At 42.5% G+C, this 14,576-nt stretch overlaps 3 protein-coding genes across 3 annotated transcripts; 2 read left to right on the top strand and 1 right to left on the bottom strand.

Annotated features, from left to right (window-relative positions):
* Positions 1-7,569: 7,569 nt before the first annotated feature.
* On the top strand, positions 7,570-7,949 carry LOC135705821 (adult cuticle protein 1-like). Its single transcript, XM_065227671.1, has 2 exons — positions 7,570-7,575; positions 7,635-7,949. The coding sequence occupies exons 1-2, from the start codon at positions 7,570-7,572 to the stop codon at positions 7,947-7,949; spliced, it is 321 nt and encodes a 106-aa protein (XP_065083743.1).
* A 3,225-nt stretch (positions 7,950-11,174) lies between these two features.
* Positions 11,175-11,864, bottom strand: LOC135705877 (adult cuticle protein 1-like). The gene is made up of 2 exons (XM_065227730.1): positions 11,784-11,864; positions 11,175-11,722 (listed from the first exon to the last, which is right to left on the bottom strand). The coding sequence occupies exons 1-2, from the start codon at positions 11,787-11,789 to the stop codon at positions 11,183-11,185; spliced, it is 546 nt and encodes a 181-aa protein (XP_065083802.1). The 5' UTR covers positions 11,790-11,864; the 3' UTR covers positions 11,175-11,182.
* A 637-nt stretch (positions 11,865-12,501) lies between these two features.
* On the top strand, positions 12,502-13,173 carry LOC135705876 (adult cuticle protein 1-like). Its single transcript, XM_065227729.1, has 2 exons — positions 12,502-12,610; positions 12,672-13,173. The coding sequence occupies exons 1-2, from the start codon at positions 12,605-12,607 to the stop codon at positions 13,143-13,145; spliced, it is 480 nt and encodes a 159-aa protein (XP_065083801.1). The 5' UTR covers positions 12,502-12,604; the 3' UTR covers positions 13,146-13,173.
* Positions 13,174-14,576: the final 1,403 nt, after the last annotated feature.

Here is a 14,576-nt window from a genome sequence, read left to right as displayed (position 1 = left end):
CATCCACCGCCCCTGGTTTATCATTCGCTGGTGCTGTCTCAGGTGAACATGTCGACGATTCTCCGTTCACCTCGGAGGAACTTGTGACGCTCGTGGCCGAGGGCATCATCATCATGCGCACCTGCAAGACTAGATCTGAACACCTTCATGCGGCCCTGTCCCTTGTCACTAAGTATGGACCGTGAAGCCATCAAGATCGTTAATTGAAACGCTTGCTCCTTGAAGAGCAAAAACATCGAGTTTGTTGATTTTCTCAACGAACGGCACATCGACATAGCCGTCATCACCGAGACTCACCTAAAGCTCGAGCTGAACGTCTTTCTTCCCGTCTTTCGGATCGTAAGGCCTGACCGCACCAGCTCCGGGGGAGGGGGAATGGCCATCGCTGCGAGACGGAACATCAGCTGTCGGTTACTACCAAGCTTCCAGCTGAAAATTATCGAAGCCATAGGAGTTGAGGTGAGCACATCGCTTGATCCAATCACCATCATCGCGGTCTACTGCCCCAAGCAAACCAACATTAGGGACGGCTCGGCCGCAGACCTCCGAAGAGACATCATCAAGCTAAAACGACGGCGGCAAAATTTCGTCATCGTGGGGCAATAGTCAGCGAAACCAGAACGTCACAATCTTATACAACGATCTGTAGGAAGCCCACTACAACATCCTGTGTCCGGACACTCCCACCTGGTTGAGTCGATCCGGAGCTTATGCCACCATCAACATCTTCATCAGCAACATTGGCCTATCCTATCGCAACCTATCGCCTATCAGGAACTGAGCTCGGACCACTATCCGGTGGTGGCCGAAGTAGCTTCCTCGGCAAATAGGTTTAAATTTTCCCGGCGAAATTACCATCGTGTCAACTGGCAGCAGTATCAGCGCTGTGTGGACACAGCAATCGATTACGACGTCCTACCGGTGTCGTTCGAAGAAGTCGATCAGTGTCTGCAAACCATCGAAGAGGCGATATCCCGTGCCAGGGAGCAACACGTACCAGCATCCAGACAGGTGAGTCATACTCTGAACCTTGACAGCCCTACCAAAGATCTTATCAGGCTCTGTAACACCATTCGTAGGCAGTTCCAGCGTTCTGGGCTGCCCCACTTGAAGACCAATGTCAATGGGCTAACCACAATTATCCAGGCCAGGATGGTGGAACCAAGAAATAACGATTTAGCCAACAAGATTCGCTCTCTCCCAGATTGGAAGAAATTTTGAAAATTAAGTCGAGACCGATCCCTCCGCTTTCATCTGTTGACCAGAAGTTGAACCCATCCCTACTCATAACCCCAGTTGAAAAGGCCAATGCTCTTGGCCAACATTTTGTGATTTCATATAATCTTGGCCAATCCATGGTGAGCCCCCATGGGCCTACCGTACTGGAGGCAATGACTAGAGCCGCTGACAGCCCCGTAGTAGTGCATGATGATAGTAGAATATCGGCTGATGAGGTGATAGCAGCTATTAGAAGCACTAAAAACATGAAGGCCGCGGGTATGGACGGTGTAGTCAACCTCGAGCTGAAAAACTTTAGTATTGACTTCTTCAACCATCTAACCCTTATCTTCAACAAATGTTTGGAGCTTGGCTACTTTACTGCATGCTGGAAGTTAGCCAAAGTGATTCCTATACACAAGCCTGGCAAAGATCCTACCAGTGCCAAAAGCTATCGCCCCATCAGCCTCTTGTCCTCCATCTCGAAGCTATTTGAAAAGTTGACACTCAGCCGTCTGCTGGTGTTTTCAAATGATAATAAGATCTTTCTCAAAGAGCAATTCTGGTTTAGGACAGGCCACTCTACCATCCACCAACTCGCACGGGTTACTAACATCATCAAGCGGAACAAGTCCGTTTCCAGTGTACAAGCTGCATCGATACAACTTTCCGATCTACCTCGTGAAGATCATCAAAAACTACTTGTTGGGCAGATCATTCCAGGTCTACTTGAACAATGTCCCCCCTGATACGTTCAACGTTGATGCAGGGGTCCCTCAGGGTAGCCTGCTTGGGCCTATCATAGTCAACATTTTCACGTCAGACGTTCGTGCCCTGCCGGGTGGTGGTATCTTGTCAATGTTCGCAGATGACATCTCCATCATCTATAAGGGTCGAGTGATCCGTGCTCTGGCGAGTAAACTACAATCAGGCCTGGATGTTCTGTCCGAATATTTCAAGAGCTGGAAGATTTGTAACAATGCAGCTAAAACATAAACCATTCTGTTTCCACACTCGAATTCACCTCGGCTTGTTCCGCCTGCTAACGTCAAGGTCCATCTTGATAGCACTCCCATTGAATGGTCGAGTGAAGTAGTCTACCTTGGTCTCACCCTCGATAGCAAGTTGCTATTCCGATCCCATGTGGACAAGACATCCACCAAGTGTAACATCTTGATCAGGTCGCTCCACACAGCAAAAAAAAATGTAATATCGATCAATGTAATTCAGGCTGATGTAATTTTGTTCGCAAAATCGATGTACATCGTACAACGTTATATTACACAACCGATGGATTGACTTGGTTGCAGCAGTTTGGATGTAATATTCAACAACTTTTTTTCTGTGTACCCTCTGATAAACAGGAAGTCCACCCTGTCCCTTAAAAACAAGCTTGCTGTCCACAAGCAGATCATTCTACCGGCTATTGAGTATGGTATGCCAATCTGGGAGAGTTGTGCTAAGTGCCACCACCTAAAGCTTCAGAGGATCCAAAATAAGATCCTCAGAATGATCCTTAACAGTCCATCGCGAACTCGTAATTCTGAGATTCACCACCTGGCCGGTCTTCAAACACCCGAGGAGTGAAAGACTTCCACGCTGGAAAGGTTCAAAGTCGCCTGTCTGCGATCAATCCATCAGATCATTTGTGATTTGGCAACCTACACACTTAGAAATAACTAATTTTACACGTGACGGAATCCATCTATGACAGAAAATATGAAACGCAAACAAACGTGTCTTGTAATTTTAAGTGCTCCGAGACTGAAAAGTTCGTTGCTCGATGAAAAGTACGTTTGATTAAGCTATATTTCGCGTCTGTTATGACTCAAATTTATATCAAAATTGACGCTCGTATATGTCAGTCTCAGAGCACCTAAATTTAAATGCTTTTTTCTAAGTGTGTAGTTTAAGTAGTTAGGAAGGTTCCTGTGCTCAAGTAGGTAGGTTATAAAATTCTTAAATTCAAACCAAAACAATCCCATAAAGGGTATCCTGTAAATTAGCGCTAAACGCAATCATCACATTAGAATAACCAATTAATTAGAACAAAGATGAAGAGCCAAAGGCTAACCAATTGAAATGTTAAACCAAATGTTGCCCCGTTACGTGGGTAGATCACCTTTTCGTGGTACGTTACGGGATGTAAGATCTACCACCGATTCCTAGTCTTGTCTACTTCAGACTAGGGGAACAGGATTTTTCAGTAATCAAAGGAACACATCTTAGTCCTTGTTACTTTTTATGCCTTGTTGATAGTGACAAGTCCCCGGGTTGCCTTGACCGAGGATGATCTTGAAACAAGGAAAAAATGAGTTAGTCTTCACCTATGTGATTCCAAATCTTCTATTCATTGTTCCCTAGTTTGAAGTGGTTAAGACTAGGGTTCTGATGCATGGTCATTAACGGTGTCATTGCTTGTTTTTGTTGCTAAGAGATCCAATTTTGATTGACAAAGGAGCGCGCCTTTGGAGGGTGTTCCAACACTCCGAAGGGTATAAATAGCGGGACCTTTCAATTAGAGTCGGATCCTTGCGATAAATGCGAGAATGACAACTGTAAAAAAAATCGAATGCTTCATCATTTCTCAATAGTGATGGAGTAATACGACATGCACTAAACTAAGGACACGGGATATACTACAATAGAGCAAATTACTGGTCGCAGTGGTTTTATGTTCCGAACAAAGGAAAATAAAAAAAAAAAAAACCAAATGTTGAAACATTAAAAACCAGAAAACAAACGTAAATTTTACTACTACTACTGCGAAGCACTGCACTAGGACAAAATCCTTTAAATATATTATTTTCTTAAATATTTTTTTTATCGATTTCCATTAATTTTCTTATAATCCTTTGGTACCGGTAATTTACCGGTACTACCGGTACTGAACCTCCCAGTACTGAAATACCACTACTCGCCAAAAAGGCCGGTACTGACAACCCTAATCGTGACACATTCTGCTTCCGGACATCTTGAAGTCCCTTGTCACTGGATTTGTCTCTACTGTTCTTACAACTTCGTAGACCGTTATGCATCACACTGTTGCTCTCATTTAAGCCCGTCGTTTGTTGCTTTGTTGTTACAGTTTCTCTGAATCGAGAGAGGAAACTTGTATGTGGATTACTCCTGCTCCAACTACTATCTCACCTCGATAGCTCCTGGGCTGAAGGTTCTACCAGGTGTCCACAGACTCGGGATTAGAGACTACGAGATTTCACGACTTCAACATACGACATTCATACATTCATATAATAGCCGAAACTTACTTGAGGAAATAATACGATGCGGTAACCATAGTATAACGGCATAAGACATACAACTCACAAACTAAGATCAATGACGCCTGAGAGGACGATAGGGATGCGTTGAAACAATTAAACTAACAAAGCAGCGTTGATTGTACTCACATTGTATTCAGGTACATTCTCCTAACGTCCCTATCCATCCTAATCTTTCATTTTCAGGGGCGTCCCCCTTAATCCTACACCTCGCAAGTATGCCGCTGAGTGCCGCTTCCGTCTGCTGTTGGACAACGCTTTCCAATGGCGTGGTCGTTCGAACGCCTTTGAAAATCTTCAAGGCTGGGCCTAGCCGCCCCCGACGTAGTCGAGACCGTCACCGACCAGTGCTTCTCGGTACGAACTGCGAAGAAACTCCTCGGAAGGCCTTTTCTGTTCGCGTTTTGGTGATCACAAACGTCTGTACACTCTGTGCAGTTTTGTAGCCTCGATGTGTATTCGCACTCCAGGAAATCTGCGTGTATAGGTGATCTCGTGATATCGTTTAGCGTCAGCGAGTGATGGCGAATTGAGCTTTTCGTGCGTCGGAGATCCTCGACGAGATGAGGGATGCCACCCACGATTCCTGTTCTAGTGGTGAATCTGGAATTTTCACTTACGCCGAACGATTGTTTTCGCCGTCAGTGCGTCGTACCGAGGCCTTACAGTTTGCTACCCTCGTGGTGAGCTCCTTCCAGTGGCTAGATTGTCGTAGTTCTACTGTTGGCTCTCGTCGATTGGTCTCGGATGTTGAATCCAGTGGGTGTTCGGAGTTTTCCTGTGCTACGAACGGTCCGATATTTTCGACGCACAAAACGACACACGTTCTAACGTGCGGCCGGCTGCTAGCAAGCGATTACTTTTTCTGACCGGATATTATTATCCAATCCGAGAGCTGGTGGCGATCGCAGCTGATGGGAGTCGCAAAGTTTGCGTTTTGGTTGTCGGAGTGGCAGTGTTGCCGCTTCGCTTGCAAAATGCGCATAATGGTTACACTGTATGCTAGATGGTTGCCGCAATCTTCTCAATTTCTTTCAGAGTACGGTTACGCTTTGGAATGGCCTTGCGAAGTTTATTCGTTCGACATCTCTCCGCAACCACGTCCATCAAATAGATTTCGTTCAGTATTTAACCAAAGACTTCCAGATCATTCCAGGTTGGCGAAGACGAATAATGTAAGGTGAGAGTCAATACATATGAGTAGGGTAAACTCTCCTACAGTTGCGGTAGGTTAGAAGCGTTAGGTTCGTATAGTTGTGTATTGAGTCTCCATGCACAACTATAGGAACCTAACGCTTCTAACGTACCGCAACTATAGGAGCGTTTCCCCTAAATGATCTATCTGTGTTCTTTCATCCTGATCTCTGAAGTTCCGGAAATTCACAGAATCCTATACATCTGGGGCACCAACAGATAACATTTTCCAAATAAATGGTAATCATAGCATATGAATTCCCTTGACAAAGGACGAAAAAATGCGAATACAGGTCTAAATCGCGTTGTAGAACGGTATTTATGCTGTGCACTTTAACTAGTCTAATGATCTAGGCAACATTTCCCTGTTCTATATAGAGCGATTACCTTTCTACCGTCCCACAATACAACAACCAGTAAAACGATTTACAGCATACCCAACCTTTCCTGGTGATTGATTGCGCTTTGACTCGAATGGTCATAAATTAAGCTATCGGCATTGATCTCCGCTGCAACTTGCAAGTGACGTAGGCCTTACAACAGTAGGTTCCCGCGGTTGGTTGCGAATCGGATGATGACGATGATGGGAGAGATACGATCTCCCTCGCCACCATTTCCCGGCTAATGGGGGGGACTAAAGGGATTGATTCATTCGCAATAGTTGCCATTAATCTTTTCAAAGAAGAAGAAGTAGAGAACAAGTGCAAAGTGCACACTTTTCAACCTGTGTGTGTGTGTGTGTAGAGAGTAGATAATATCGTGCACGAAAGTCGTTAGAATGCTAGCAAAGCAAAGCAGCGTGGAGAGGTGTGGTTCCCCTTCAGCACAGTTCTGGGTTCTTCGGACGGAGAAATGCTCCGTAAACCGGTGAGCGGTGGTGGTAACAACTTGATTGATTGCAAGGTATCAATTTCAGCTGGTTGATGGTGTAATGGAGTGTGTCATTTCGGAGATAGACACGGGAAAGGTGTCTGTCGCAAATGACAGGTGTGTAAAATTGCCGGGTTTGTATAGAACTTTAACAACTACATTTGTTTGACTCAATTGGATTCGTGTTCTGTCTTGGGAAAAACGTTCTCTGATTGAAGTTGGTTCGCACGATTTCATGTTTTATGTACTGATCGCTTGATTGGTTCCAAAAAAACTGGTTGAGCCAGAAGTGCAGCAAGAACTGGTCATTTGAAAGATTGCACCATGGATGTTACTTGATTTACTAAATTGACCCGTTTTTCAGGTTTATGTATCACTGATTGTCACTATTCACAAGCTGATAGATCCAATCTACGTTTGAAGCCGTTTGGGTATAGTTTATGATGTCAATTAATTTTGAGAACTGGAACGAGTGAAATTTTAGGAGATTTTATCGATTAAAAATTATCTTGTTTACATTTACATATCTAATTTTGTAAAACAAATGTATCCATAGGGTCAAAGTGTTGATAATTTTGGTCAAAGTTTAGGTGTTACGCTTTAATTGACATGATAATGTACCTGGATTGTGTTATAATTATTGTTAATCATTTAAAAATGAGTAACAGAACGTATCAATTTGATGTAGTGAAACCAAACACTTTAGACTTCACGAAACGAACAAGCTTCCAATAACGAAAAATCCTTCAGGCGCTAAGTTACAATTCTCAGTGTAAGGTAGTTGTTGCTTGCGCTGCATGAATCATTGTTATTTTAGATATAACCTGCTTTGATGCATCGCTGTCGAAGTTTATTGAACTCAATTTAATTAGGTTGACATATTATGTCTCCTGTCCAAATCCAGTTCTAAAATCGATCAACGTTGGATTTTGTATAAAAGTAAGCTGGCTTAGGTTTTACATTCACAATTCGTCTTCACTCAGTGCTGTAAAGGACGTATTCAATCATGAAGGTAAACAATAAGATTTCATTTCCAATCGACCCAAGCTAATCGTTGATTCGATCGTACAGTGCATCATAGCTGCAGCCGTAGTGGCTCTAGTCTTCGCCGCCGCTGAAGGAAGCGTCGTTCCCGTGACCTACTACAGCCCTGGCCTGGTCCAACAGGTAGCCGTGCCGTATACTTATTCGTATCCTTATGCGTATCCTTATTCGTATCCATATGCCGCCTATCCCTATGCCTATCCGGCACCCGCGGTCGTTGTTACCCCGCAGGAGCCTCGCTACACGGCCGTCAACCGTGGAGCCTATCATGATGCTCCACTTCCAGGACACGCCGTTTCCCAGCAATCAGTAAACATTCAACCGGCTCCGGGCACACTGTAAAAACTTGAAATCTTGTGGATGAAGATTAGCGCAAGTCTGAGACGTGAAAAGAGGTGTGCAATAAAAAAAAATTGTCCAAATTGATGTGAAAATGTGAGTTATTTCTTCATAAGTGGGTTAATTTTTGTTTGGGATTTATCTTTGCATGTGATCGCTGAACAATAATAGGTGAGAACTAGATTACATTAGAGAGAAATAGAACAAGAAAACATTATAACTTGCACAACACGAGAAAAAAGGCCTATCATTGTTGATCGATTCTCTTCATCGACTTTCTTTTTGGTCTACCACGGCAACTTAAACGAATTTATGGCTAAGCTCGCAGCACAGTTCGACAGAAGATGATTTTAGCTTGCGCCTGAAATAGCACACTGAATGGGAATTTCATTTGCAGTCGGGTTATTAGCGAAAGAGAAAATCGTTGAAGAGAATCGATCAACAATGATAGGCCCTTTTCTCGTGTTGCGCGAGATAAACTTTAGTATATTCAGATGAAAATAACGGAAACATCTCATCCAATCTTATACTTTTGTACTCTTACTGTCCTGATGTACCACTGTTGATTCCTAGACTTTTCCGGGCTATTGTCAGATTAGTTTCGAAAATCTTCAGACCCATCATATTATCATGGGGAAGCAACTTTCAAGTACAAAAATATCACTGAAGTCACCCAACGTCTAAAACCGGAAAAAAGCACTAGGATGACCAATGGGCAAATCTGTGCTGGAACTTGCCCATTCCCACTCGTTCCCAGCGGCTCTTCGAAATTATGTCTTATGTCGTTTTCGTTTTTGCTACACTACACCGGTGTAGTGTAAGCAGTAATAAGTGTGAGTCATTGACAGCTCATCATGATTTGTTTGTAAACAAAGGTGCAACCGATAGCTACACCACAGATAAACAGACATAACACATTTAATACTTCTCACTGTAAAACATCGTCGCTAAAACACTTCCCCCATCTGTTGAGTACACTGTGATGGGCAGTGTGCTCAATAGATGGCAATAGTGTATAAACGTTAAACACAAGAGAATTTACTATGCACGCCACAAGTGGCGGTACTACCAACTACACAGATAAAAATTCTGAATTTTAATAGAGATGTAAGCATTTATTCACGTAAAGTTGTACACTTAGGTCTTTTTTTACACGGGGGATACGGTCCGTGTAAAAAAAAAACCGTGTAAAAAAAACCTACGAGATTTTGATTTTTCGCATGCTTAAATGTCTTTAAAAATCGGATTTTGATGCCATTTGTAATTAAAGCATGATATGGTCCATATAGACATATTTTAAAAATTTCTATATTTACACCAAAAATTGTGATTTTTTTTTAAGTATGCCATTCGATTACAAATAGCTTGAAACGGATAATGTGATTGGAATCAAGTCGATAGGTTGTATCGTTGTCGAGAAATCGTTAAAAACGTACCGTGTAAATCGTGGAAAACCGTGTAAAAAAACCGTTGAAAAATAACCACGTAAAAAAAAACCGTGTAAAAAAAGACTTCAGTGTATTTCATTTCACGCAATCGAGCAACTTGTAAACAATGTTTTTAAAACAATGGGCTTTTGTATACAATATTTGCTACATTGCATGAAATGTCTCAGAACTTTACATGATATATAATGTAAACTTATATGATATGTGGAGCTCCATTTATGTGCATCATACTGAACAGAAATTTACACTACTTTTTCGAACTATGTAAACATTTAAATTGAGCGGTAATTGCGTGTTCGATGAACAACTTACGAGTGTTGTGTCGGTTTGTCTGTGGCTAAACCCTAAATTTTTTCGGTGTTTGGTGGTGTAGCACCGGTGTAGCTACACCGCAAAAACGAAAACGACATTAGACAAAGTAGTAGACATCTGATTACAGGTGAATAAATAAACAGGAACGAACTCACCAAATGAACGATGGTTTGCCCGTGCAGCAAAAACTTAAAAGACCATTGCATTTCCTAATTCAAGCTCATCGCTTCACAAAATTCCATCGGATCTTCAATGAAACTCTCGCACAATCTGCCTCCAATCAGAATCATCGGGTTAGTAGTAGTAAGCGTGACTGCTTTCTAACACCCCAATGGGTCTGAATTCAATCCCAGCCGAGGCCGGTGGGATTTTTCTGAGGCATAAAAATCTCTGGTCACGTCTTCCTTCAGAAGGGAAGTAAAGCTGTTGATCCCGGCCCCATGTATGTTGTGAATGGGTGCGATATCCTACGCAGGTGTGGAAGCTGCCTTCCTGCACATTCGGTTGTCGTCAATGGATGGCAATCGATGTCCGTCGGTGATTGGCACTAGAGTGCGAAACAGAGACCGACGTTAAATAAAGAAAAAAAAATCAGCCTGCCAACCGTCAGCCTGCCAACCGTCAGCCTGTCAATCGCCTAATAACAGTTCTGACGAAAAGGATTCTAAAAAATACCACGTTGGAATGCATTTCACTTGCTTGCCACTAACATTCTTTTATAGAACTATGTTATTGAGTGGCCCTTTGTTTCGAGCTAAAACGCCATGAAAATATCAATTCCAGAAAAGAAACCGACAATTTGACACCCGGAAATTTTTAGCATCGTACAGAAGTGCTCTGCTTCGATGTCTCATGAGCTTCGATTGTCATGTCATGTAATGTGTCATATCGTTTTCAACACACAACTTAACATATTTTGATCTTATTTAGTGATTTGGCAAGTTAGTCATTTTTGCTGGGTTCTGCAGATTCAAGCGATTTTGTGTTTCTAGCCAATAGAAATCTGCTTTCACATTTTCTCGTTTGTCGAAGTGTTCCGCTCTTCTTCAGATGATTCTCACCAACAGTTCTAAGCAAGGAGTGCTGGTGACTTTATTGAAGTTTGTTTACATTCTTGTTTAGTGTTGAAGTCCTGCTGGTAATGGTTTTTATTTATATATAATTATTTGATACGAAAAAATATGTTTTATTTCTATGAGACGACAATACTAGATTGTACAGAAGAAACGTAGCTAAACTTGTTGCCTCTCTGATTGTTTGGCTGCCTTTGCCTATTCAGATTGGTACCCAGTAGACAATCATATTGAGTGAGCACGGGATTGTAGTTTTCGGATTGTACTGCTTCTGCTGTTCAGAAAATGAAAGTAATATGATTTGTAAAAGATAGCACTATATTTAATCAACTCTCTCGGATTCGACATTTGCGATGACTCAATTTTATTCTCAGGAGGTCAGATTATTCAAACGGCAATCGCTTCAAACGGTTCCCGCAGCTGGTTCCACGTTCAGCGACTGCTGCGAAACGGTGTGTCCAGCGAGTGGAGCATCATGGACGGCTCCACGGTTGGCGGCCACATAGCGAGCTTCCTTCTGGGCAACGACGGCCACGGTTGGCTGAGCAACGATGGTGGCAGCTGGGGCGACCACGTGGGTGGCTTCAACGACATCCGAATCGAACGAGTTGTATGCCAGGACCGGGGAAGCAGCATAGGCCACTGGGGCGGCGTAACGTGGGACAACATTTGACTGGATGAGGGTGGTGTGTGGAGCGGTGTAGGTAACTGGGGCGGCATAGCGTGGGACAACGCTGGATTGGAAGACGGTGGTGTGTGGAGCAGAGTAGGCAACCGGGGCAGCGGCATAGGTGGTCACCGGAACCGATGCGACGTATCGAGGAGCCACATTCTGCTGGACAACGGTGGTGTGAGGAGCAGAATAAGCCAGTGGGACCGAGTAGGACACGACGCTTCCTTCAGCAACAACGGCCAGGGCCATCATGACTACAGCTGCGATGCACTGTTGGATGAGGAAAAGTGATTAGATTGAAATGGACGCTGAATATCGTAAGAAGACTCACCTTCATGATTGTTGATTTCTTGAGGGATTGGTCGCTGAAGGACTTGAAGATTGTTGCAGTTTCGAGTACTGATGAGGTATGTCTTCCCAGTGATCCTTGGCGTATTTATATATCGACTAATTTTGCCGAATACCTCACAAAGCAGTGAAAAGAAAACATAAGCAACCAGTGGATAACTGGTTCCCGAATCAAAATTTGGCGCCAACTAAAATCAACTAACAAGCAATGTTGCAAAAAATGTTTATTTGTGTGACGGCTCAAACTCTTGCTTATGGCTAGTTATTGTTTGCTTTATTTTGTGCCTATTCGTGTCAGCAGCAGAATCAGGGAGTTTTCGATACTTGATGTTATTTATTTTTTTATTACACTGCTCATTTTGGGTGTCATGCGTATCTCTCACTTAATTCTTACCGTTTATAGAATGATCAAAGTGCAATGAATGTAAACAAATCAAGTTTTGCCAGTTCCCACCTTTCGTAGCTTTTCGTTCATTTTATTTAAGATCTCGTTTGAATTGATTTATTTGCTGATCGCGATTTTGCTATCGCGTGGCAAAGATTCAGTGGCTCGCATCATGCATGGTAGCATCAGCGATGCTTAACCGACTTGCCTGTTAATGATTCCCGATTAAATTTTGGCAACCAGTTTCGTCATACATGGCTTCCTGGTTTAGGTGGAATTCCTGTGACTTCCAATTCTTCGATTCCTTTGAGTATAAAAGCAAGAACCAGCATATTCTCAATAATCAGAATCCATCAGTACTCGAAACTGTAACAATCTTCTAGTCCTTCAGCGACCAATCCCTCAAGAAATCAACAATCATGAAGGTGAGTCTTCTAGCGATATTCGGCGTCCATTTAAATCTAATCACATATTATCATCCAACAGTGCATCGCAGCTGTAGTCATGATGGCCCTGGCCGTTGTTGCTGAAGGAGGTGCCGTGTCCTATTCGGTCCCACTGGCTTACTCTGCTCCTCACACCACCGTTGTCCAGCAGAATGTGGCTCCTCGGTATGTCGCATCGGTTCCGGTGACCACCTATGCCGCTGCCCCAGTTGCCTACTCCGCTCCACACACCACCGTCTTCCAATCCAGCGTTGTCCCACGTTATGCCTCCCCAGTGGCCTATGCTGCTTCCCCGGTTCTGGCCTACAACTCGTACGATTCGGATGTCGTTGAAGCCACCCACGTAGTTGCCCCAGCTGCCACCGTTTTTGCTCAGCCAGCCGTGGCCGTCGTTGCCCAGCAGGAAGCTCGCTATGTGGCCGCCAACCGTGGAGCCGTCCATGATGCCCCACTCGCCGGACACACCGTTTCGCAGCAGTCGCTGAACCTGGAACCAGCTGCGGGAACCGTTTGAAGCGATTGTAGTTTTGATATCTGACCCCCTCCCCCCAGAGAATAACCGTTAAAAGAAATGAAATTGAGTCATCGAAAATGTCGAATCCGAGAGAGTTGTTTGAATATAGTTCTGCAGTATTAAAACATGGTGATTTTGAATCTGTCATGAAAATCCGAAAACATAATATATTCTGAGTCCATCTTATACCGAATTTGCAAATGCTAATGATGAGCTTTTGGAGTGATCCAGCTCATTAGAAAATATTTTAATGCAATGTGATGGCGTACATCGTGGATCACTTTTAAGCTAATAGGTTTTTCATATCGTGCATGAAATTCGTATTTTTTTTGCTGAAATCATCTCAATGGTAGTTCAAAATGACGATTGTCGAAGCTCCTTTAGAAGTGACTACGTTATTTAACTAAGAATATTTGCATTCAGAGTGTTTTTGGTTACTTGATACGTGAAGTTTACGGTTTTCAGAGTTGTTTGGAAATGCTATACTAATACAGCCATTCCATAGCAAAACGATATAGTAGTTCTCAGAATTTCGTAAAAATTTGTGATTTGTTCCTTATCGTAAAACCGATTTTTTTTTCTTTTTCGTCTTAGTGTGGTCCAAAAACATTTTTTTTCAAGAATGACTGTTTTCAAAAATTCATAACTTTGGAATCACTTAGCCAAGGTCAAAGATCAAAATATCAAATGAAAGGTAAATAAAAATATTTTTTAGGAACTTCAAATTTTGAGATTTTGTTCTGAAAAACATCGATTGTATTTGTTTTTTCATCGTTTTCATGGTTTGACCGTTTTTTAGAATTATTTTTTTTAAGCTATCAAGTTTTAGGTTTTCGCTCAATACTTCTAAGCAATTAAACTACCATGCGTTGTGACCATGTTACAGTCGCTATAAATCGATGAAAAAAAAACCATTTTTTTGGTTCACCTTAACATCGAACTGGTCACCCTGCGATAAGGAACAAAACTACCAATTTTTACGAAATTCTGAGAACCACTACATCGTTTTGCTATAGAATGGCTGAATATGAACATTAGACTGATGCACAATTTTAAATTTTCGCTCCACAGTGCTCAAACGGTTTCAAATCAGGTCCTGATTAGCCTCCCAAAATTATGTGATATGTGACGCTCCATTTATGTGCATCATATTGAACAGGAATTTACACTACTTTTTTGAACTGTGCATAGTAATTCCCGCATAAACTTGAAATGGTTTGTGCCAAGTCAGTTTTTTACTATAGTAGTTCAAATTTTGAGAGGCTAAGCAGGACACAATTTGGAACCGTTTAAGCACTGTGGAGCGAAAATTTCAAATTTTCCATCAGTCTAATGAACATGAAGCTTTAGTGTGATGATTTATTAACTGGAGAAAGTTCTGAAGAGAATAGGTTGATAGTTCCAATAGAGTATGGCAGTGTGAAAATTGAA

This window comes from Ochlerotatus camptorhynchus, unplaced genomic scaffold (assembly GCF_037179485.1).
Source record: "Ochlerotatus camptorhynchus isolate MF236.1 unplaced genomic scaffold, CSIRO-AGI_Acam_v1.1 ptg000274l, whole genome shotgun sequence".
NCBI lineage: Eukaryota > Metazoa > Arthropoda > Insecta > Diptera > Culicidae > Ochlerotatus > Ochlerotatus camptorhynchus.
The sequence above is the reverse complement of the archived record's forward strand: the minus strand, read 5'-3'. Positions and strand labels throughout refer to the sequence as shown.